Below are 22,190 nucleotides of genomic sequence, written 5' to 3'. Positions count from 1 at the left end.
ATGGAGCCTTTTATTGCTGACTGCCTGAGCAGATACCACTCGTTGCTTCCTATATTTGTTTTCTTCTCCTTTTTCAGTAAAAGAACACCTAAATTTCAACTGGCCCTTTGGCCATCCAAAATGAAGATTCTCTTTCCCAGCATCACCACAGCTCTATGTAGCTGCCTGATGATGGGACATGAGCAGAGATGGTCGTATGTACATTCAGGGAACGAGCAGAGACGGTTGTACATACGTTCAGGGAGCGTCAAAGGGAAGAACAGTTCCTTCTTTCCTTTTTTCTTTCCTCCTGGTTGGGATGCAGATATGGCTACAGCTGGAGCAGTCATCTTGGACAGGAAGTGAACTTGAGAACAGAGACCATGCCTGGCAGAGGACCAGGTTAGGAGCGTCGGGTGCCCAGCCAGTGAGGCGGCACACCAGCCTTGCCCTGCCCATGCACACGTGTGGATGATGGACCTCTGCGTTGCTTCAAAAACTGTTATCCTGGATTTTCCACCCCTTGCCAGAGAATCTAACTCTGACAATACTCTGGTCAATTTGGCCTCCTGCATGTAACCCAAGAGAGTGTGGGGAGGACAGTTGTGTGGGGGGAGGAGGGAGAGGGGGATAGTTCCAGAGATGCTGCCCATGATACGACCCCTCCAGCTCCCCAGTGCTGGACTGTCTTAAATTTTGGATTTGACTCAAGTCACCTAACAACCTCGGTCCCCAAAAGAAGTCTTGATGAGAAATAGGCTGTTCACGCGATGGGGTGTTTTCAGAATCTGAAGCCCATACAGTCTGTTCTGCTCACACTGCTGGGGACCATGCTCAGCAGGTGGCAGGTATGCAGAGGGGGCTCCACAGGAAGCCCTCACCCCAGTCCTCAGTGGGGCTGTGCTGGAGTCCAAAGTGACACACGAAGAATGAGAGGCCCATGGGAAATTTTTGTTTCTTCCATGAAACTTACATGTTGTTTTCACGGATATTGGGAACTGTGTAACTACATGTACCGTTGGCACCTTTGTGCTCAGGCGGCTCTAAAACACTGGGTGCCTGGGGGATTGTGACCATCTTGGACTCTACGTCCTGCTTCTCTGTCACCATCCCCACGCCCTGCCTCACCATTATGCTACCTGCCCATTTCTGATGTATAGTTTTGCTTGCCGTTGAAGTTGAGTCTGATATTTGCTAGGATGTCAGCAGGAGAAAAAAAGAGAATAATCACATCCTCTGTAAATAGCACTGGAATTTCCACGTCCAAACCAGAGTTCCTTCCCCAAAGCCGTCCCCTTGGGGGACCGTGTTTATCATCTGATGCTACCCACGCCACCACCCTAGGGAGACCTGAGGACTCTTTGTCTATAAAGATACCTTTTTTTTTGAGGAAGGTGGACGGTAGTTCATTCATTTGATAAACGTGTCCAGAGCTGCAGTGCTGCCCGGCTCCACCTCTGCAGCAGCCTTCATTGGAGGCTTGGACAGGAAGCTCTCAGGCAGGCAGGTATGCCAACCAGTCTCACCCTCCCAGGTGCCGCCAGACTGATTCATCCCGAGCCACTTCCTGGGGCGGGGCTGCTCGGCCCACAGCAGCCTGTCCCCGCCTCCCAACGACCTGGCTTCAGAGAAGCCAAAGGGCTTTCCCTGACTCAGCCCCGTGTCGGCAAGGGGCGCTTGTGCCGAGGTTGTTAGGGGCGGGGAAGCTGAGGGCCACGTCTGTCTCGCTCACCCCCACCATCTCAGGCGGCCACCAGTTGCAATTCCTCCTCCACATTCTTAGACCACCTTAGCTGTGTGGCCTCGAGCAAGTAACTTAGCCTCTCTGTGCTTTGATTTGCTCCCCTATGAATTGGGGACATACTAGTACCTACTCAGAGAGGTGTCGGGAGGGTAAAAGGAGAGAAGCACCGTGAAAGGTTCAGCACGGTGCCCGGCACACGTTAGCGGCACTGGGGCTGTGATGGTGCACCTGGGAAAGGTGTGTAGAAACTCATCTTCACAGCCCCCTCCCCTGCGACCTGGGCCCGGGGCGCGCCTAAGCCTTCTGAACTCAGCTCGTTGTGACAGCACTTAGCACTCCCCCTGGCACCAGGCCTGGTAAATAGCACTGTTGGAGAAGTTAGGCATTCCAAGGCCCCAGGGGAGACGCTGGGGTGGGCTCTGAAGGGGAAGGAGCTCACAGCAGCCGGGCCGTAGAAGGCAGGGTGTGATGTGGGTGCAGGGATGTGCGTGTAGTGCCTGCGTGTGGCAAGTTCTCTCCTCAGATAGAAGGTAAACCCTGTACTCATCACAGGTTGCACACCAAACAGCCCCCAGGGCTGCATTTGACCTGTAGAAATGTTTTGCCCTTACAGTGTTTTTCTAAAAGAGACATTTCCATAAGGAAATCACACGTACGAATCCAGATTTCGGATTTTCTAAAAGAATCAGAAGAGCTAGTAACACTGGACCCCCCTCCCGTTGTGGCAAGGACCAGCTAAAGCCGCGACTCATGACATGTATGCATTTCTAGGACATTCACCACCTCCTGGGCCCTGCGGGAGTCGACTTCCAAGAGGCTCTGGCATGAGACTGCAGTTGACCTCTGGCCCTGCCTCCCTGGGCAAGTCACACAAGCCCTCTAAGCCTTAGCTTTGTCATCTGTAAAAGGCATCTAAGACTAGTCCCTTCCTCACACCGTCGTGAGGGGGGATGGGATAATATATGTAGAGCACCTGGCGCCTGGCACATAGCAAGTATTTTATACTTTCCAGCTATTGCTGCTGTTGCCTCTGGTACCAGCTCATGATTTCAGGATCAAAACTGACCTCCGTGGAGACTGGAAAGGACCTTCCTTAACTTGGACAGCTTGTTTTCTCCCCAGGTGAAACCGCTGCCAGCTGGAAATGACTACACTGGGGGGAAATTTTTAAAAATCCCCTCTGTTCCATCTACTGATCCCTTCCTCCCCACCCGCCCCATCCCCACAACTCTTGGCAACCTTTTACCTTCTTACGGTCTCCATAGTTTTGCCTTTTCCAGAACATCATATGGTTGGAATCTGGTATGCAGCCTTTTCCGATGGGCTTCTTTTCACTGAGCGATATGCATTTCAGTTTCCTCCATGTCCTTTCACGGTTTGATAGCTCATTTCTTTCTATTGCTAATATTCCATTGTCTGAATGTATCCATTTGTTTATCCACTCACCTACTGAGGGACATCTTGTTTGCTTCAAAATTTGGGCAGTTATGAATAAAGCTGCTGTAAACATCTGTGTCCCATCTTTCGTGTGGGCCTAAGTTTTCAACTCATTTTTGGGTAAATAGCTAGGAGCATAGGTCATATGGTAAGACTTCCTTACACATGACTTAGGAATTCTTCATAAATGAATATAGCTCATGGTTATAGCTTGTGTGCACTATAGTTCTGTTTTGTCTCCAAGGTTGTTTTAGTTTTGTAGAATAACCTGGGAAATTTTCACTGTTGTCCACACTCTGTAAAATTTTATATAAACTAGGAATTATATGTTCCTTGAAGATTTACAGAACTTGCCCTTTAAACAGTCTGGGCTCATGCCTTTATTTGAAGAGTGTATCTTTTTTTTTTTTTTTCTTTTTAATCTTTATTTTTATTTTTGAGAGAGACGGAGTGTGAGCAGGGAAGGGGCAGAAAGAGGGAGCCACAGAATCCGAAGCAGGCCCCCGATGTGGGGCTCGAACTCAGGAACTGTGAGATCATGACCTGAGCTGAAGTTGGACACCCAACTGACTGAGCCACCCAGGTGCCCCTAAGGTTATATCTTTGACTCTCCTCTTTTTCCTTTGATCCCCCCAACCTTTTTTTTTTTTTTTTCTTTTTTGCCATCTTGATCATCTTTAGGTGTACATTTCAGTAGTAAGTATACTCACTCATTGTTATGCAGCAGATCTCCAGAACTTTTTCATCATGCAAAGCTGAAATTCTACACCCATTAAACAGTAACTCTTTGTTTACTTCTCCCCCAGTCCCTGGAAACCACTGTTCTGTTTTTATAAACTACTTTAAATAACTTCATATGAGGGGAATCAGACAGTATGTCTTTTTGTGGTGTCACATACTATAATGTCAAGTTCAATCATGTTGCAGCCTGTGTCAAAACCTCCTTCCTGGGGCGCCTGGGTGGCTTAGTCAGTTGAGCGTGGGCTCTTGATTTTGGCTCAGGTCATGATCCCAGGGTTGTGGGATCCATGCCTTACATGGGCATGGAGCCTGCTTGAGATTCTCTTTCCCTCTGCTCCTCTCCCTTGCGTGCACTCCCTCTCTCTCCTTCCTTCTTAAGGCTGAACAATATTCCATTGTATGTATACCACATTTTGTTTATTCATCCGTCCATTGACAGATTGTTTCTACCTTTTGGTCGTTGTGAATAATGCTACTACGAACACAGGCATACAAATATCTCTTCAAAATCCTACCTCAATTTTCTTTTAATGTTTATTTTTGAGAGGGGAGAGGCAGAGAGGGGGCGAGAGGATCTGAAGCGGGTTCTGTGCTGACAGCAGCAACCCCAATGTGGGGCTTGAACTCATGAACTGTGAGATCATGACCTGAGCCAAAGTTGGACGCTTTGAGCCACCCAGGCACCCCCTACTTTCAATTCTTTTAAACATATAGACCCAGAAGAAGGATTGCTGAGTCATATGGTAATTTTTAATATTTTGAGTAATCGCCAAACTGTTTACAATAGCAGCTGCACCCTTTGACATTCCCAACAGGGCACAGGGCTTCCAGTTTATGCACATCCTAAGACTTGCTATTTTCTGTTTGACAGTAGCCATGATCAGTGATATCCCATTGTGGCTTTGATTTGTGGTTACCTAATGATTAGTGATATTCAGCATCTTTTTTCATAAGCTTGTTGGACATTTGTACATCATCTTTGGAGAAATTCACTTCCTTTGCTGAGTTTTTAATCCGGTTGGGTTTTTTTTTTCTTCTTGGCTTGTAGTTCTTTGTATGTTCTGGATATTGACCCCTTATCAGATACATGATTTGCAAACGTTTTCCCCCATTCAGTGCCTTTCCACTTGGATTATTCCCTTTGCTGCACAGATGATTTTAAGTTTGATGCAGCCTCACTTATCTATTTTTGCTTTGTTGTTTGAACTTTTAGTGTCATATGCAAAAAATGATTGCCAACCCCAAAGCCATGAAGCTTTTCTCATGTTTTCTTCTAGGAGTTTTATAGTTTTAGGTCTTTCATTTGGGGCTTTAATCCATTTTGAGCTTTAATCCGATTTTTGTGTTTGGTGTAAGGGTCCAACTTCATTCTTTTGCAAGAGGATATCCTATTTTCCCAACACCATTTCCTTTCCCTATTGCATGTTCTTGGCATTCAATGTTGAAGATCATTTGACCATATATGCAAGGGTTTACTTCTGGGCTCTTTATTCTTTCCTATAGATCTGTATGTTTGTCTTTATCTAGTACCACAAATTTCTGTGAAAAATTGAGGTATAATTGACATATAACAGTATATTAGTTTCAGGTGTATAACATGCAGTTATTTGTATATACCGCAAAATGATCAATCACAATGTGTGGTTAACATCCAAACACTACTGTTTTGATTACAGTAGGTTTTGATATCAGGCCATGTGAGACCTTCCTTCAACTTTGTGGGTTTTTTTTTTTTTTTTAAAGAGTTTTTCTTTTTAATGTTTATCTATTTTGAGAGAGCGAGCGAGTGAACACACAAGCAGGGGAGGGTCAGAGAGAGAGAATCCCAAGCAGGCTCCGTGTCATCAGTGCAGAGCCCCTTGGCAGGGCTTGAACTCAAACCTTGAGATCACAACCTGAGCTGAGATCAAGAGTCTGACGCTTAACCGACTGTGCCACCCAGACGTCCCAAGCATGTCTCATTTTTAACCAATCAAATCTATTCCTTTTTTGTGAAGTTTATTATTAATCCCTTCTACCATTTTTGGTAATTTTGTTATTTTACTAGCTTCTTAAATTATCTTCAGACTTTCTTAGCTAAATATTTTTTCTCTGGTCTTTGGCCCAAATCTCCCAAGTTTTGATATATAGCACTATTACTCATTTTGAAGTTGGCCCAAATGGTTTATTCCAAATTAGTTTAGTTCTTTAACCTAGGAGTTAAGAAGTGTATTTTAAACGTGTCTAAGATATATGTCTAAATAGATGTATTTCTAAGATACATTTTTGGCCTTTTCGAATTCTCTTCAGTGAAACCTCGTACATTCTATTCAACTGAACGTGTCTTGTAGGTCACAATGGGACTTTCAAAGTCGGGGCAGGGAAGGCTCCCAAACATCCCCCTTCTCCTCCAGGGCGGTCCACACGCTTTCCTCCTAGCCCCTGCTGTACAAGGGACCCACCAGGTGTTGAGACCCATCTTTTCAGGGCTTCTTCCCATAAAAGGCCTCGGGTGAGACTTAGGTGCGGTGGGAGCTGGCCATGTGATGGAACTCTTAACTGGAATTCCCACTGCCGACTTTGGCCTCTCTCCAGTTTCCCACTACTTCCACAGCTTTGCCCAACTTGTGGGCAAGTCCTCTATAGCACTGCACCTGTCACTCCCACTGCTCAAGGATGTGACAACTCCTTATTATCATCCTGGAAGCTGGACATATCAGGGCAAAGCTACTTTTAAATCAATTAGGGCACATGGGTGGCTCAGTTGGTTAAGCGATCAACTCTTGATCTCTGTTGAGGTCGTGATTTCACAGTTCCTGGGACCAAGCCCCGCGACGGGCTCAGCACTGACAGTGCAGACCCTGTTTGGGATTCTATCCCTCTACCTCGTACCTGCTTGCACTCTGAAAATAAACTTAAAAAAATTTTTTTAAATATTCCCCCAGCCCCCAACAGTTTTGTTAACTCACTAGGAGTCACTCACTGCCTCTGCACAGAACCTATCTCATCCAATTCTCACAATTTTAGGAGGGAGGTCTCACTTCCGTTACCTACACATCAGGAAACTGAGGTTTAAAAGATGAAGTCATTTGCCTAACTACGTAAAGCTAAAGATTTGGAATCTGGGAAACCTAATTCCAGAGTCCAGACCCTGAACCATTACACTTGGATGCCCAAGAAAACTTGAATTAATCTCAACCTAGCCAATTTCTTCCTTCAACTACCAAATGGAATACAGGGTTTAAGTTCCTGGTAAATATTTAGAGAAAAACAAGTTCTGTGATTGAAACCTAGAAGAAATGAGAAATTGTCTACAGGATATGGAGGAAATGACATTCAATAAAACTTCCACCCAGTTCTGAGCTTCCTGTAGGATCTGTCCTACAGTTCTCGTAGGTTCTTACCATCAAGTACTCCTCAGATTCAAGGTTCTGTGGGCAATCAGGACAGTATTCCTACTTTACAGATGGTACCACAGAAGCCTAAAGGGTTAAGTTTGCCCAAGATTACACAACCTACACTCACCCTAGGGACCGGAAAATGGAGACCCCCTCGTGCCCTGCAGCCTCCTAGAAGTGAGCCTTGGTGACACCATGCTCCCGGCCTTCTCACTTGTGTTCACAGAGGAATTTACCGTCTGGAGCATCCAAATCACATCAGCTAGGCCCTTTAAAGTTAGCTAGATAAGACAGACTGTGAACACTGCTCCTCTGGGGTTCCTCTGCCCTTCTCCCCTGAACCCCAACCTTCCTGAAAAAATCACTGTCAGGAGGGCAAATGGAACGACTACTGCCAAGGTCACTTTAGGACTTTTCTTTGGTCAGTAAGCTAGTGTGGGAGGATGTAATATTTATTTCTTCAAGGGTCTTTTAACACTACGATGTGGGATAGGTCAACAATTCCAGAAGGATTGCTTTCAGCTCAGAACAGAACCAGACGAAGATACAATTAAAACTGGCACAATGTGTATGATGAAAATTCCTTTTCCCATGTATTTTTATGTAGACCTCCGCTCTGGATTCTATCAAATTATCTGTATGGCTTAAAATAAACAGCTATAGAAGGGAGAGGTGAATGGAAATAGTATTAGCATTAGTTGAGAATTGGGATCTATGTATCTATTTAAGATATTCTCAATTCTTAAAATCAGTGACCTAAGTAGTACTACCCATGGTACAGATGTGGCCTTGAGCCTTAGATCAGTTAACACACACAAGTTCACAAAGTTTATGAATCACCAGGTAAATTCCAAATCCATGCCTGAACGCAAACTGCACTTCTCCTTTACACAACACTGTTTCTAAAAGTTCATGTGGAAAGGAAACAAACACCTATAGGTAAAGATAAGTGATTTAATTTAATCCTGAAAACAACCTTGAAGAAGTATCATTTTATCAAGTAAACAGCCTAAAAGTTTCATCCTATGAAGTGTGTAATCACTCTGTGTAATTAGAGATCCTGAATACTAATCAAAGACACGAATATCATCAGAGTAATCAGTAGCCCCAGATTAGCATCCATGGGATAAAAATATTTTCTTTTCCTTAAATCAGAGTAAACTTGAATGGGCAATCTGAATTATAATTGAGGTACAGAAGGGTATTTTATCTAGAGAAAAACACAAGACCAGGTTTATTTCATACAATGTTATTCACACATTTTTCATTTTCTAATTTATACATAATATACAAAGTGAAGATAACATTATTTCATATGAACCAAGAAGAGCCAGGACTTAGACAAACTGGTCCAGAAACAATCCATTATCAAAAGGAGACACTCAAGAGTGAAGTCTAAGTGGTTCTGCCCAATTAAAGTTTCTTTATTCTGAAATGTCAGAGTTTAGCAAAACTCCATGCCAACTTATTAAATGGTGGAATCAGAGAGGTGGGCACCAAAATGGCAGACTGTAAAATTTCTAGAACAGATATTTTTCTAGAATAGGCCCCAAAGTATTGGGAAGATTGGGGTGTCAACACTGGGATACATGGGAACATCAAAACCCCAAGAAGAAGGTTCAGTTTCCCAGCTATCCCCAAGACTTTCTAAGTTTGCAGGACAAAGGAAAGCCAGGAATTCAACTGTGCAAATCCAGGAAAGTCACTATCAATCTCCAACAAGGACGATTTGGATCATGATCAGCTCATGACTGTGAGTGGATACTGGGAACAAAAGTTCGACACAGGGCCAAGACACTCTGAGGCTGGCAAAACAAAGTAGGACGGGAAAAGAGCAGCTTTGTATGGGTGGGGGGAGCACTGCCACTGTTGACTGGGACATGCTGATGAACCAGTAGGACTATGAGAGGGGACAGTGACAAGTGGTTGGATGTAATGGACTCAACATGGAATGTTGGGTTAGAAAACTAGAATAACTCAAAGTCAAACATGAAAAAGTATGCCTGGCACCCCAAACTTTATGCCATTATTTTTAGGTTCATGATAAGAACAGCTAAGTGATAAAACCTTTATATTCAATATTGTGCTCAGAAGAATGCTTTTCTTCTGCAGACTTCTAATAAAAAAATCCTTTACATGTTCAATCGAAAGAGATAGCATGGTTCATTAGTTGTCAGCACTAAACAGAAGTGGGTCAACATAAATGGTTTTATACAAAATACTGACTTCAACAAAATACAAAGCACTTTCTTTATCTTTCAGAAACTGAATATACAAAGCAAGTTTTTTTTTCCAAAATATTTTCATAGGCAAAGGATTAAAAACGATTTTAATTATACACATATGGTCACAATTTTGCCTTAAAAAGATTGTTGGGAAATGTACATAAGGCCGCTTGTAAATGTACATCATGTTACTGTTATGTCCTATGTCCAGAGAAAAAAATGTTATCATACAGATTTGCTCTTACTTGGGAATAGGCTATTCAAAAATACAGTACTCTTCTGTACAAAGAAAAAAGTCACATCACATTTAATAAGATGGAAAAAGCATTGGCCTCCATGGTAACCAAAAATCTCAGTCCAATACTTTCTATTATGCACAATACCCTGACTTCTTGAAAGTGATCCAAATCCTAGTATGTCCATATTAACAGAGTCAACAACTATGTTATAAAAGAAAATGTTTCCCACAATAATAAAAAGAAAGCTGGTTCATACTTCTGAAACCATATAAAGATAAAAAATTTTTAAAAAATCACTCTCGATTTGGAGAAATAAATTTACATTATACAACACTATATGCCAGGTCAAATAGGGCAGGGACATAAATGTACACTAAAATGCAAATGTTTCCCAAAGAGATAAAACAAATTCCATTTACAGCATGAAGGTTTACAAATGTACACCTGTACAACCAAGGAAAGCATCACTACTAAATTAGCAAGGCTTTTATAATAAACATTGAAACAAGATTTGCTTTTAAAGTGTAAACTTACATCTATTACTACACACACAATGCATATATTTATAGGAAGCAAAAAAAGCTATCTGAATATGTAGTCATGCTTAAATGTTGAGCTATCAAATTCACTTTTCAGTGGCCCCTTTTCACCTCTATCTGGTTCCTACTTTTGCAAAGTCTACTATGAAAAAGCAAAATAAAGCTCAACACTTCCTCAACATGTCCTTGTAATCCTATAAGCAAAACAATATACAAATTTCTACTCTTTCTCAGATTGCAAACCAAACTGAAAAGTTAAAATGGGACTTAACTTTTCATTTAGTGCACTTAACTGAATGGAAGTGTCACCATGATTTTTTTTCTTACCTCTTACAACAATTACATATGTAAGTATATACAATACTTCTGTACATTGCCAGAGACATTTTAGGGCAGTATTTGTATTAAAACCATATCCATTGTAAATAATGTAAGTTCTTTCATCTCAGATCATTTAATTCTTATCTTACTTGCGGAGATTTTATTTGCATGATAGTTTGTGAATTACCAAAATACAACTTAACCTTCTTTTTAAAATATTAATAATATTTATGCAGTTGATTGTTAATTGGTTATAAAAGGCTTCACACAAAGGACAAAAAAAAAAATAAGGACTATATTTCTATATACATCTCTATAAACCTGTTGTGCTATGGGGTCCGTAGACCTACCAGACTGCAAGCCAGTTTATTAAAAGAATACTGTACTTTTTCCTTTAAAAACTATTTTTTGTGACTTTACAAGGTAAAAATTTACAAAATATGTGACAGCTTTTTTTTTGATAGTTACATCATATACAGGCATTCTGTGCTTTGCCAGCAATCCAATCTGATAGGTCTCCACTCAGGGCTGAATATAATTTATAATTCACCACCCCCACCCCCCCAAATATACACAAGAACCTTAAAAAATTTACAAATGGATGAATAAAGTCAATAAATAGTTTTGCTTTAAAAAAAAATTTGAAGATTCATAGTTGAGTTGTGTTTTGATAATTCACAAAAGAAACATTCTTTTCACATGGTTACATCATCTTCTTTCTCTTTCCTTTACAGCATTCCATTTGGTGGTCCTCCAATAGGCCCTAGATCTGGGCTATTTTTCAAATAATATTTTTCCAACTTGGCCAGTATATGCTTCCCATATGTGTATTTGCGCAAAGTAGTAATGTGAGGTCGAATCTGAAAGATAAATAATCTGCTTAGTAAATCTAAGTGACTTTGGTTTCTGGTTTCTTAAAAAAGCACTCCTAAATCTGGGTGACTTAGAATGAATAACTGGAATTTTAATATACAAATCCTTTAAAGAAAAGTTGTTTTCGAAAGTAGTTCATCCTACTCAATCTCTCCAATTATACTCTCAAAACTGTCCAATGAATAAACAAACCACTACTTCTAAACGGTTACATATGCAAATAGTAGACGGGGCTCCAAACATAGCAGGGAAGCATCACGAGTGAATTATTAAGTTCTTTAAAAGTTGATGAAGGCAGAATTTTCTAGCTTAAGTTGGAGACAAAAATTCAATAGGGAAAACAGAGCAAAAGACATAAATGAGCAATCAGATGTGTGATGTGTGATTTTAAATTGTTCAAAATCTCACTAATAGTTTTTAAAATGTAAATGGAACTACTCATTAGAATCATATCATTATCTTCCACACAGACTGGCAAAAAGTTTATAAATAACTGGCATTGATGAGATGATGGCAAAACAGGCATTCTTATTATATCTTGGATAGATGTGCAAACATGTACAGATTTTTTTAAAGCAAAACCTGGCTGTGTCTATCAACATGTAAAATGTTTACATACTTGCCCCACAATTCCACATCTAGGAATTTATCCTACAAAACAGTTAATCACGCAAAGACATTCACATACAGCACTGCTTATGACAGTTAAAAACCTGGAAACAATCCAAATGTCATAAAGATGATAGTGGTTAATGTAATTGTTAAAAAGAAGACTGACAATTTTTCTATGTATATACTTTTAAGCAGAAATATTAAATTTTAAAAAGGTAAAAAAAAATTATGATCTACTTCTCTCTATACGACAAGAGGTCCAAAGAAGTTATGTATCTGTCCCTGGTTTCTTAATGAATAAATTTACAAAAACATGGAGTATATAGTATTTCTTCCAGTGGGTTTTCTTTTTCTTTTTCTTTTTTGTTTTTTAAGTTTTTCTTTGGAGTGAGCGAGCGAGCGAGCACATGGACGACCAGGGAAGGGGCAGAGGGAGAGGGATAATCCCAAGCAGGCTCTGTGCTGTTAGCACAGAGCCCAATGCAGGGCTGGATCCCAGGAACTGTGACATCATGACCACAGCCAGAATCAAGTTTCTGAATGAGCCACACAGAACCCCCACATCTAGTGTTCATTTTAACAGTAAGTTTTCCTATGGAAATTTATGAGCTAGATTCTAGAGAGAAGACAGAGATAAAAAAAAAAAAAAAACAAAAACCCAAATTCTCTTTAGAAAAATGCATTACATTAGTGAGAAAACCTAATTAGATTTTAAAATCAATGTTCAACCCATGTATCATGGCAAATCAAATATATCTCAATAAGATGGGGATGGGCAATGCTAAAGGCAGGTTAAATAGATGAAAAATAAATTTGATTTTATTGAGATTACTTTAAGAATTTTAATAAAAGGGTACACCATACCTACATTTGTCAAAGGTTATCCATTGATTTTAGATTTTTTTTCTCCAGTTACATCACATGAGGAAATTAAAACCTAGGAAGTTAAAATTGTATCCTGAAAGTCACACAAATTGAATCATCTATTTTAAGTGCTATAAGCTGTATTACCTTATGCATGATTATCTTTCTCTGGGCAGGTTCAGCCATATCAATCATCTTCTGAACCACGTAATTGGCATACTGGTCCTTCATCATGGTGTATAAGGCACTGTGAGCACCATCATTCTGGCAGCAAACTTCATCAATCAGTAAAGCTCTCTCGGCACGGGAGGCATGGGTAACACACTTTTCTACTACATTGCTAAAAATTCAAGTATATACACAAAAAATTATTTTGTTACTTTTTCCTTTATAGTAAATTTCCCTTGGTTTTAAAAGAACTTGCTTATTAACACATTGGAAGACAAAAGAGTGAAGATGGTATTCTCTTACCCTTTACTTTCAAAAACAAACAAAAAAAAAAGAATTAGTATTATAGAGTAACCCATACTGGATATTCACAAGTGTAATTACATGTCTCTTAAAATTAAAATTACAAAGAGGAAACTAGAGACTAAGTCATTAGTAAGGTCTGAGACTTTCATTAATAAGCACTAAACTAATTTGCATTTATAGGTTTGGGGAGACCAATCATTTTCTGAATACAGACTTCAAAAATGGAATATACATAGGCAGATGGATTTGTCATGAGGAGTCTTCAAGAATAAAAGGAATAGTCTGTATGTGCTTTTTCCCTCTACTAAAAGAAACATATATTTGAATGTCATATTCTACACGCATTTGTTTACTAATAAAAGAGTTGAAAGAACTGACCCTTGGAATTAGAAAATAGTGCAATACCTGGCAAATTTGTGTTGACTCAGGGCTAAGACTTTTCCTCGGATTTCAGAAACAATTTTGCTTTTGTCTTCAGGTCGACCGTGTTCCAAGACATGCTGAATAACGTAATTGCCATACTGATCCTAAGTACAGATGTTTAAAAATTACTTTCCTTAAGTCACCCCTTAAAAATAATGACTATTCTTTAGAAAGATACTATTTTTCTGAAGATCCAGTAGTATACAGTCAGGAGAATACACGAAGCTTTTTTGTCTTACTGTGTGTTTTTACAGTATGTTAATTTAGGAAAAATTGCATTTCCCTATATTCTGAACCACTGTCAGAAACACATAAACATTGACAACTATTACGGAGTTCATACCTGTACCAACTGCTCTGTATGTTGGTGGAGTTCCTCTAAGATAGGTAAAGTCTGCTCTGCAGTGCAATGCTCGAGGATGCGCTGGATCACTCTGCAGCCGTAAGGATGAGTTGAAAGTACAAACACCTTAAGACAAGTGCAAGAAATACATTTACTTTATCTGGCATTTCTGGAAAGTTCTATGAGGCAGACAGGTTTTTGATGACATGCTGAATTAATCTAAAATAGAAGGGTGGGGAGTCACCTCTAATATGACTACCATCCTATTGGTAAAGACTGGAAAGTGAGGTGCTCAATTCAGGAGCTAACAGGTATTTTGATCAAAAGGAACCTAACCAGATATGTATTAGTTACTAATTGATATTTATTTTCTGTGTTTTACTGTACAGTCTTAAGTCTTCTTCCCTCCTTTACTTCTCCCCGAAAATCTGGAGAACACTGTTGGGTTTCTAATAGCTGTGATCCCAAAGTAATACAATTGATGGGGTGCCTGGGTGGCTCAGTCGGTTAAGGGTCTGACTTCAGTTCAGGTCATGATTTCACGGATAATGAGTTCAAGCCCTGCATTGGCCTCTGTGATGACAGCTCCAAGCCTGAAGCCTGCTTTGAATTCTGTGTCTCCCTCTCTCTGCCCCTCCCTTGCTAACACTCTCTCTCTTGCTCACAAATAAAGATTAAAAAAAAATTAAAAACAAAACAAAGTAATACAACTGAACTTTTATTTCCACATTTTTCAGCTTCAAAAAAATGAAGCTATCTATTGACGCACTCTATTAAAGAGGCAGAAATCACTGTACATTCAGTTTTGTCTCCTATTTTTGTCTGTCATTACTGGGTATTATAATCTTGTGACTTAGGAAAAATGTGTTAACACTCCAATGCTAAAAGAATGCCCTGCTAATTAGAAGACAAAAATAAACCTTACTTGTCCTTTGAAAGCATCAATGATGAACTGTAGTGACTGTGGCTGAACACATTCAATACATTTTTGTACAACATGGTTTCCATTCTGATCTTTCACACATTTGAGTACATGACCATCTAGCTCCTTTACCATTTCACTCTGCAAAGAGAAGATGACATTTAAAAAATTACCTCATCAAGAAACGTTAACAGGATTAGAAAGAGTACAAAAGTATACTCAAAAATGTGTTGGCAATATTGTAGATATCAAAGTTTAAAATCCATACTCCCTGCCCCTCCAAACAGAAATTGAGATGGTTACCAAAACATTTCGTAGGATTGCAATGTAAATGACACTTGTTAAAAAATAACCTAGGGGGGGCGCCTGGGTGGCTCAGTCGGTTAAGCGTCTGACTTCAGCTCAGGTCACGATCTCGCAGTCCGTGAGTTCGAGCCCCGCGTCGGGCTCTGGGCTGGTGGCTCAGAGCCTGGAGCCTGCTTCCCATTCTGTGTCTCCCTCTCTCTCTGCCCCTGCCCCGTTCATGCTCTGTCTCTGTCTCAAAAATAAATAAAAACGTTTAAAAAAAAAATTAAAAAAAAAAAAAAAAAAAAAAGCCTAGGGATGGATCCTGAACCTGCCATATTTAAATGACTTTCTTCACTTTGTATACCTTCCACACAACTTTCTCAGCTGACTATAATATACATATACAAATAATTCCAAATTCTATACTTTTTCTCTGCTTAGCACTCCCTTTCCTTCAAATTATTTTTAATGCCTACATGAGTCTATTAAGTGCATGGGAAAGGGTAAGGAATTGAGCACTTAAGGGCTATGTGACTTTCACATATTATCTCAATGATAGGAAGAAAACAGACATTTTAATTCTTTTTTTAATCAGCTTATATTAAAGAACTCATTTAATATAACTTTTCTTTATTATGTGATACTTTCTTCAGGGACAAATCTTTGGGAAATTTTAGATTTTTGTTCATTTAACCAGGAAAAATGACCCTTTCATGTGTATTTCTTTGCTTACTAGTAAGGTTTTCACATTTACAATCTCTCTCAACCAAAGAACTCCCAGCTACCCACTACTCCCAGTTACCTACTACCTACTGAATAACTGTAGAGAAATTCTGTTAAGCCAAAATACAACACAGATGTTTAACTATAAACTAAATAACAAAATAAAATGTTACTTAGTTTACAATCCAAACAATACCATTATTAACAGGTTTCTCTAAGGCTTATTCCCTGTGCTTTATATTTTCAAGTATTAAAGACATTTAAAGTCTTTATTATTTACTTATTAAGTGTAACCAACAATGTTATATTAGTTTCAGATGTACAACAGTGATTAAACAATCATACACATTACACAATGTGCACCACAATAAGGTATAGTCACCATACAACGTTATTACATTATTGACTATAATCTCTATGGTGCACTTTTCATCTCTGTGACTTAAATTTTATAACCAGAAGTTTATACTTCTTAATCCCTTTCACCTATTGCCTCCCCATCCTGCTATCCACACAAGAACTTGTTCTCTGTAGTTGAGAGTCTGTTGTTCTGTTTATCAGATTCCACATATAACTGGAATCACAGGTACAGTATTTGTCCTTTCTCTGATTTCACTTAGTATAATACCCTCTAGGTTGATCCATGTTACTGCAATTGACAAGATCTCATTCTTTAAAATATCTTCATTAAAAAAAAATTTTTTTTTTAACGTTTATTCATTTTTGAGACAGAGAAAGAAAGAGAGACAGAGCATGAGCAAGGGAGGGGGAGAGAAAGGGAGAGGGAGGCACAGAACCCGAAGCAGGCTCCAGGCTCTCACCTGTCATGATAGAGCCCATCACAGGGCACAGTGAGATCATGACCTGAGCAGAAATTGAAAGCTCAACCAACTGAGCCACCCTGGCATGCCCAAAATATCTTTATCTATACCGGTTTGAGACTTAGGATCAAGCATTTGTGTAAGCATCTACAATAATCAAAATCTGTTCATCTTGTTCCATTGTGACATATCTTCAATTATTCTAAAACTCAGGATTTCCTCCAGAGTAATGCTATTTTCTCACAAATTTTCAATGGTGTGATTAATGCACACATACAAACATATTCATCCATACATGTTATGACTGTTTTTAATTCTGGGATTTATTATACAATAATATATATGGGTGGAGAATCAAAGCTAATCTCTTTCCAAATTTACTAATTACTGATACCTTTAAAGAAATAATTATTTCCTTTACTCTATGTTTCATGGTAATACATAAGCTAGTTATATAGAAAATAGTTATCTATTTAGGGTTATAAATTTCATTCCTAAGGTCTGCTTAATTTCACGTGAAACCCACACTAATTAGTGATGCTTCACAATTTATTTTCAAAAATCTAGCAGATCAGCATTTACTCTCAAACTCTTAATATTCTTGCCTATTTCAAATAATTTTAAAAATTATTTTGATGAATTACCAAAAAATTCCCAGAGTATGATTGGAATTACATCAGTCCTTTTTTGATTTAAAATAAGCCTTCTTCCATCCAAAAATTTGATATATTCCCATTTACAGGTGTTCTCTTTTCTCTTTAAAGAATCGTGAATTGGGGCGCCTGGGTGGCTCAGTTGGTTAAGCGGCCGACTTCAGCTCGGGTCATGATCTCGCGGTCCGTGAGTTCCAGCCCTGCGTCAGGCACTGTGCTGACAGCTCAGAGCCCGGAGCCTGTTTCAGATTCTGTGTCTCCCTCTCTCTGACCCTCCCCCGTTCATGCTCTGTCTCTGTCTCAAAAATAAATAAACGTTAAAAAAAAAAAAAAAAAAAAAGAATCGTGAATCTTGTTAACTAACAGAATTTATAGGTTAATTTCCTATTGAATAAAGTTTTAAGAACTTTATGTGTATAATTTCTAATTGGCATATAGAATGCAACTGGCTTTAAATTTTTTATCCTTTGAAGAAATTGATGTCTGGTTACAGGAAACAGATAAGAAGGAAAAGATTGTTTTGAGGTCACAGAAATAAATTTTTAAATAAAACTGGTTTTGTTTCTGTATTTTCATATTTGCTGCTACAGTAGCTCAATATTTTACAGAGCTAACATATAAATCTGGCTCCATTTAAAAACTGGAGTACTTTCTAGTACAACCAGAATGGAAGGAAACCGTGCACCACAGTTTTCCAGATGGGTGGGTTGACTGCTTTGTTTAGCCGACGTATGCTTAATATTCTCCTATAGGCCAACATCAAAGAAGTCTGGGGAAACTCTTACCTTGCAGCATTATGATTCCTGCTGGGCACTGGCATTTTGTGAAACCTTATGGGGGAGGGTAATGCTGGGGCAGAAATGTGAATTATGTAGATGGGTGGTTTCACGTCTTCAGACCTCTCCTAGAATCAGTACAGTTCTCTTAACTGTGCCAGTCCCAGTTGACAAGCTTTGTATCCACTTGTCCGCTCAATTTAAATATAGCTGTACATAGTTGACAGTGGCCATAGCTAAGTTACTTATTAGCATATGTGACTTTCAACAGTAATGAAAATGGTTTTGGATTTTCTTTTGTTTCCTAAAAATGAATACAATGTCAGAACTTCACATTTTATTTTATTTTTTAATTTTTTTTAATGTTTATTTATTTTTGAGACAGAGACAGACAGAGCATGGATGGGGGAGGGGCAGAGAGAGACGGAGACACAGAATCTGAAGCGGGCTTCAGGCTCCAAGCTGTCAGCACAGAGCCCGACACGGGGCTTGAACTCACGGACCATGAGATCATGACCTGAGCCGAAGTTGGATGCTTAACCGACTGAGCCACCCAGGCACCCCAGAACTTCACATTTTATACACTAGTACCTGGCTATTAGTATTTTACAGGAACCATAGTTCTTGGGGACTTTATATAGATACATACGTACATATACATATATATTTTGTGTGTGTGTGTGACTTTTTTGTAAACTAAGTCCGATTCAACATTACAATCATTTTACAGTTACTATAACCAATGAGAATAGCATGTTTTTTCAAATCTGTTCTGAGCCTATAGTGTTTCCTTTGTGAACATATCTCTATTTTATACATTTTGTATAGTTACACTGTACTAAAATATTAGCTTGTTTGATATAAGGAAAGTATGTATTGAGTACCTTTTTGCTAGCCTGGTTGTTCAACCTTTAAAAAAAAAAAAAAAGGTTTAAGCTTTAAAAAAAAAAAATCTTTAAACTGGTCTTTCTTGCATGTTATAAATAAAGTTGCAGCTAAAAGGGACGGGCAGAGGGGTGCCTGGGTGGCTCAGTTGGTTAAACGTTCAACTTCGGCTCAGGTCATGATCTCACTGTTCGTGAGTTCAAGCCCCGGGTTGGGCTCTGTGCTGACAGCTCAGAGACTGAAGCCTGCTTTGGATTCTGTGACTCCCTCTCTCCCTGCCCCTCCCCCGCTCATGCTCTGTCCCTGTCTCTCAAAAAATAAACGTTAAAAAAAAAAACGTAAAAAAAAGGATAGGAAGGAAGGGAAAACTAGTTTTGAGTGTCTTAGAATAGAAACATAAGATTAAGATTTTTTTTCTCATTAAAATGTCTTATTCATGATTTATGGAAAAAATAAAACAAAATTTTTTTACTTGTGCTTGCTTCAGCAGCATATACAGTAAAAGTGGAATGGTGGGGCACCTGGGTGGCTCAGTTAGTTAAGCATTCAACTTCGGCTCAGGTCATGATCTCACGGCTTCTGAATTTGAGCCCCGTGTCGGGCTATATGCTCAGAGCCTGGAGCCCAGTTTAGATTCTGTGTCTGCCTCTACCCTGTGCTCACTTTCACACACTCTCTCTCAAATATGAATAAACATTAAAATTAAAAAAAAAAAAAAAAGTGGAATGGTACAGGGGCACCTGAGTGGCTCGGTTGGTTAAGCATCCAACTTCAGCTCAGGTCATGATCTCATGATTCATGAGTTCGAACCCCACATCAGGCTCTATGCTGCCAGCTCAGAGTTTGGAGCTGGCTTCAGATTCTGTGTCTCCCTTTCTCTCTGCTCCTGCCCCACTCACGCTCTCTCTCAAACATAAACATTAAAAAAAAAAAAAAAAGTGGAATGGTACAACGACTAGTATAGCCCCTGTGCAAGGATGACACACAAATTGTGAAGCGTTATGTTTTTATGTGAACTGGAATTAAAAAAAAAAAAAAAAAAAGCACTGTATTGAAAAATTTTATTCTTGTGGTTATAAATGTAGTACAATCTGGGGCGCCTGGGTGGCACAGTTGGTTAAGTGTCCGACTTCAGCTCAGGTCATGATCTCCCAGTTCATAGGTTTGACCCCTGCGACGGGCTCTGACAGCTCAGAGACTGGAGCCTGCTTTGGATTCTGTGTCTGTCTCTGTCTCTCTCTCAAAAATAAACATTTAAAAAAAGTTAAAAAAAAAAAAAAAAAAAAAGTGGTACAATCCAAATACATTTTGGAAACAATAAAGGTATTCCTGATACTACAGGAAATCAAATAAGCAAGTGTAGCATTTTGCTTCCCACACAGCAGGCCCTCAAATTATCTTCATTTAAAGATGAAGAGATGTTGAAGAGAATGAAGAGGACAGATCAAAGATCTATAGTATAATATGTAATTAAAACGTACTGTTTGAGACAGATTATTTAAAGTATTTTATTCTAATTGGGGAAATATAAAGTAATAATTTAAAAACTGAATAAAATACAAAAAGTTTGTCTTAACTTACAATTACCTGCTGGTCAGATGAAATAGACTCCAGAGCTTTCTGGATAACACGACAGCCATACATCTGCAAGGCTAAAGGCAGAACATGCCCACGAATACGAGTGGCGAGAGCTAATTTTTGATCCAAACTCCCAAACTGATAGAAAAGAAATCAGTATTAATAAAAATAACCATTATATTAATTTTGTTAAACCTGAATAACCCACTGTTTGCGGCCTATTCATTCTATTTTTAAAATATCACAATTTGTAATCATGTAGGGAAGAGGACTTAGGTAAAAGCTAATTAAGATAAATCCAGAACTGCCTGAAATAACTGCATTACTTTTATGGGGGGGTTAAGTCTCATTATCTAAAATTTCCTTTTTACTAATATATTAATCACCTGTAATTCTTTTAAAGTACACAGTATTACATTTCATTTTAAACAAATAAAATCCCCTCATCTTTAACGTAATGAACTTCTGACCATGCATTCAGACCAAATTACATTCAGACAAACTATATTCTGATGTAACTGTGGAGGAAACTTAAGTAAAACTAAAACAGAGATACTTAGTTGTAAACTGAAAATTAGCTAAAATACAAAATACATGACACATCTAACAAATGTAAATAAAGACTATACTATTATCACTAATTTCTTCATCTAAGATTTACTCTCAATGCTTTATATTTTCAAATATTAATCAGATTACTACTAAACTTCTCATTTAAAGTAGGCCCATATTTTAAAAATATTTTTGTGATAAAATATATAGCATAAAATGTCATTTTAACCATTTTAAGTGCATAATTCAATGGCATTAATTCACAATGTTGTGCAATTATCACTACAAACTGTTTCCAAATCATTCCCGTTGCCTCAAACAGAAACACTGCATACATTAAGCAGTAACCCCCCCCCCACCCCCCCCTCAGCACCTGGTAAACCCTAATCTACTTTATGCCCCTATCAATTTGGCTGTTCTGGCTATCTCATATAAGAAAAACACTATGATGTTTGTCCTTTTACATCTGGCTTATTTTACTTAGCTTCATCCATGATGTAGTATGTAACAGAACTTTATTCCTCGTGGCTGAATAACATTCTTATTGTATGCATATACCACATTTATCCATTCATCTGTTGGACATATAGGTTGTTTCCACCTTTTGGCTACTGTGAATAATGCGGAAACAAATGGTGTTTGAGTCCTTGTTTTCAATTCTTTTGGGTATACAGGAGTGGAATTGCTGGGTTGTAAGATAATTTTTATGTTTAGGTTTTTTTTTTTAAGGAACTGCTGAGGTGCCTGGGTGGCTCAGGTGGTTAAGTGTCCAGCTCTTCATTTGGGCTCAAGTCATGATCT

General features: G+C 38.9%; 1 protein-coding gene across 8 annotated transcripts in view; it reads right to left on the bottom strand.

Annotated features, from left to right (window-relative positions):
* Positions 1-8,218: 8,218 nt before the first annotated feature.
* The window catches only part of PUM2 (pumilio RNA binding family member 2), a 99,863-nt gene continuing 85,891 nt past the window's right edge, over positions 8,219-22,190 (bottom strand). For 6 of the 8 annotated variants that reach the window (XM_053891130.1, XM_019451043.2, XM_053891129.1 and 3 more), the window contains 6 exons: positions 20,841-20,975; positions 15,117-15,254; positions 14,192-14,317; positions 13,831-13,952; positions 13,099-13,291; positions 8,219-11,462 (listed from right to left, as the gene is read on the bottom strand). In XM_053891130.1, the coding sequence (XP_053747105.1) occupies positions 11,331-11,462; positions 13,099-13,291; positions 13,831-13,952; positions 14,192-14,317; positions 15,117-15,254; positions 20,841-20,975 (846 nt within the window). In that variant the 3' untranslated portion in view covers positions 8,219-11,330. The remainder of the gene's footprint in view (positions 11,463-13,098; positions 13,292-13,830; positions 13,953-14,191; positions 14,318-15,116; positions 15,255-20,840; positions 20,976-22,190) is intronic. The other 2 variants (XM_019451065.2, XM_019451087.2) reach the window with 1 other exon arrangement.

The sequence above is a fragment of the Panthera pardus genome, unplaced genomic scaffold, assembly GCF_024362965.1.
Source record: "Panthera pardus isolate Hobbes unplaced genomic scaffold, ASM2436296v1 HiC_scaffold_26, whole genome shotgun sequence".
Classification (NCBI taxonomy): domain Eukaryota; kingdom Metazoa; phylum Chordata; class Mammalia; order Carnivora; family Felidae; genus Panthera; species Panthera pardus.
The sequence above is the reverse complement of the archived record's forward strand: the minus strand, read 5'-3'. Positions and strand labels throughout refer to the sequence as shown.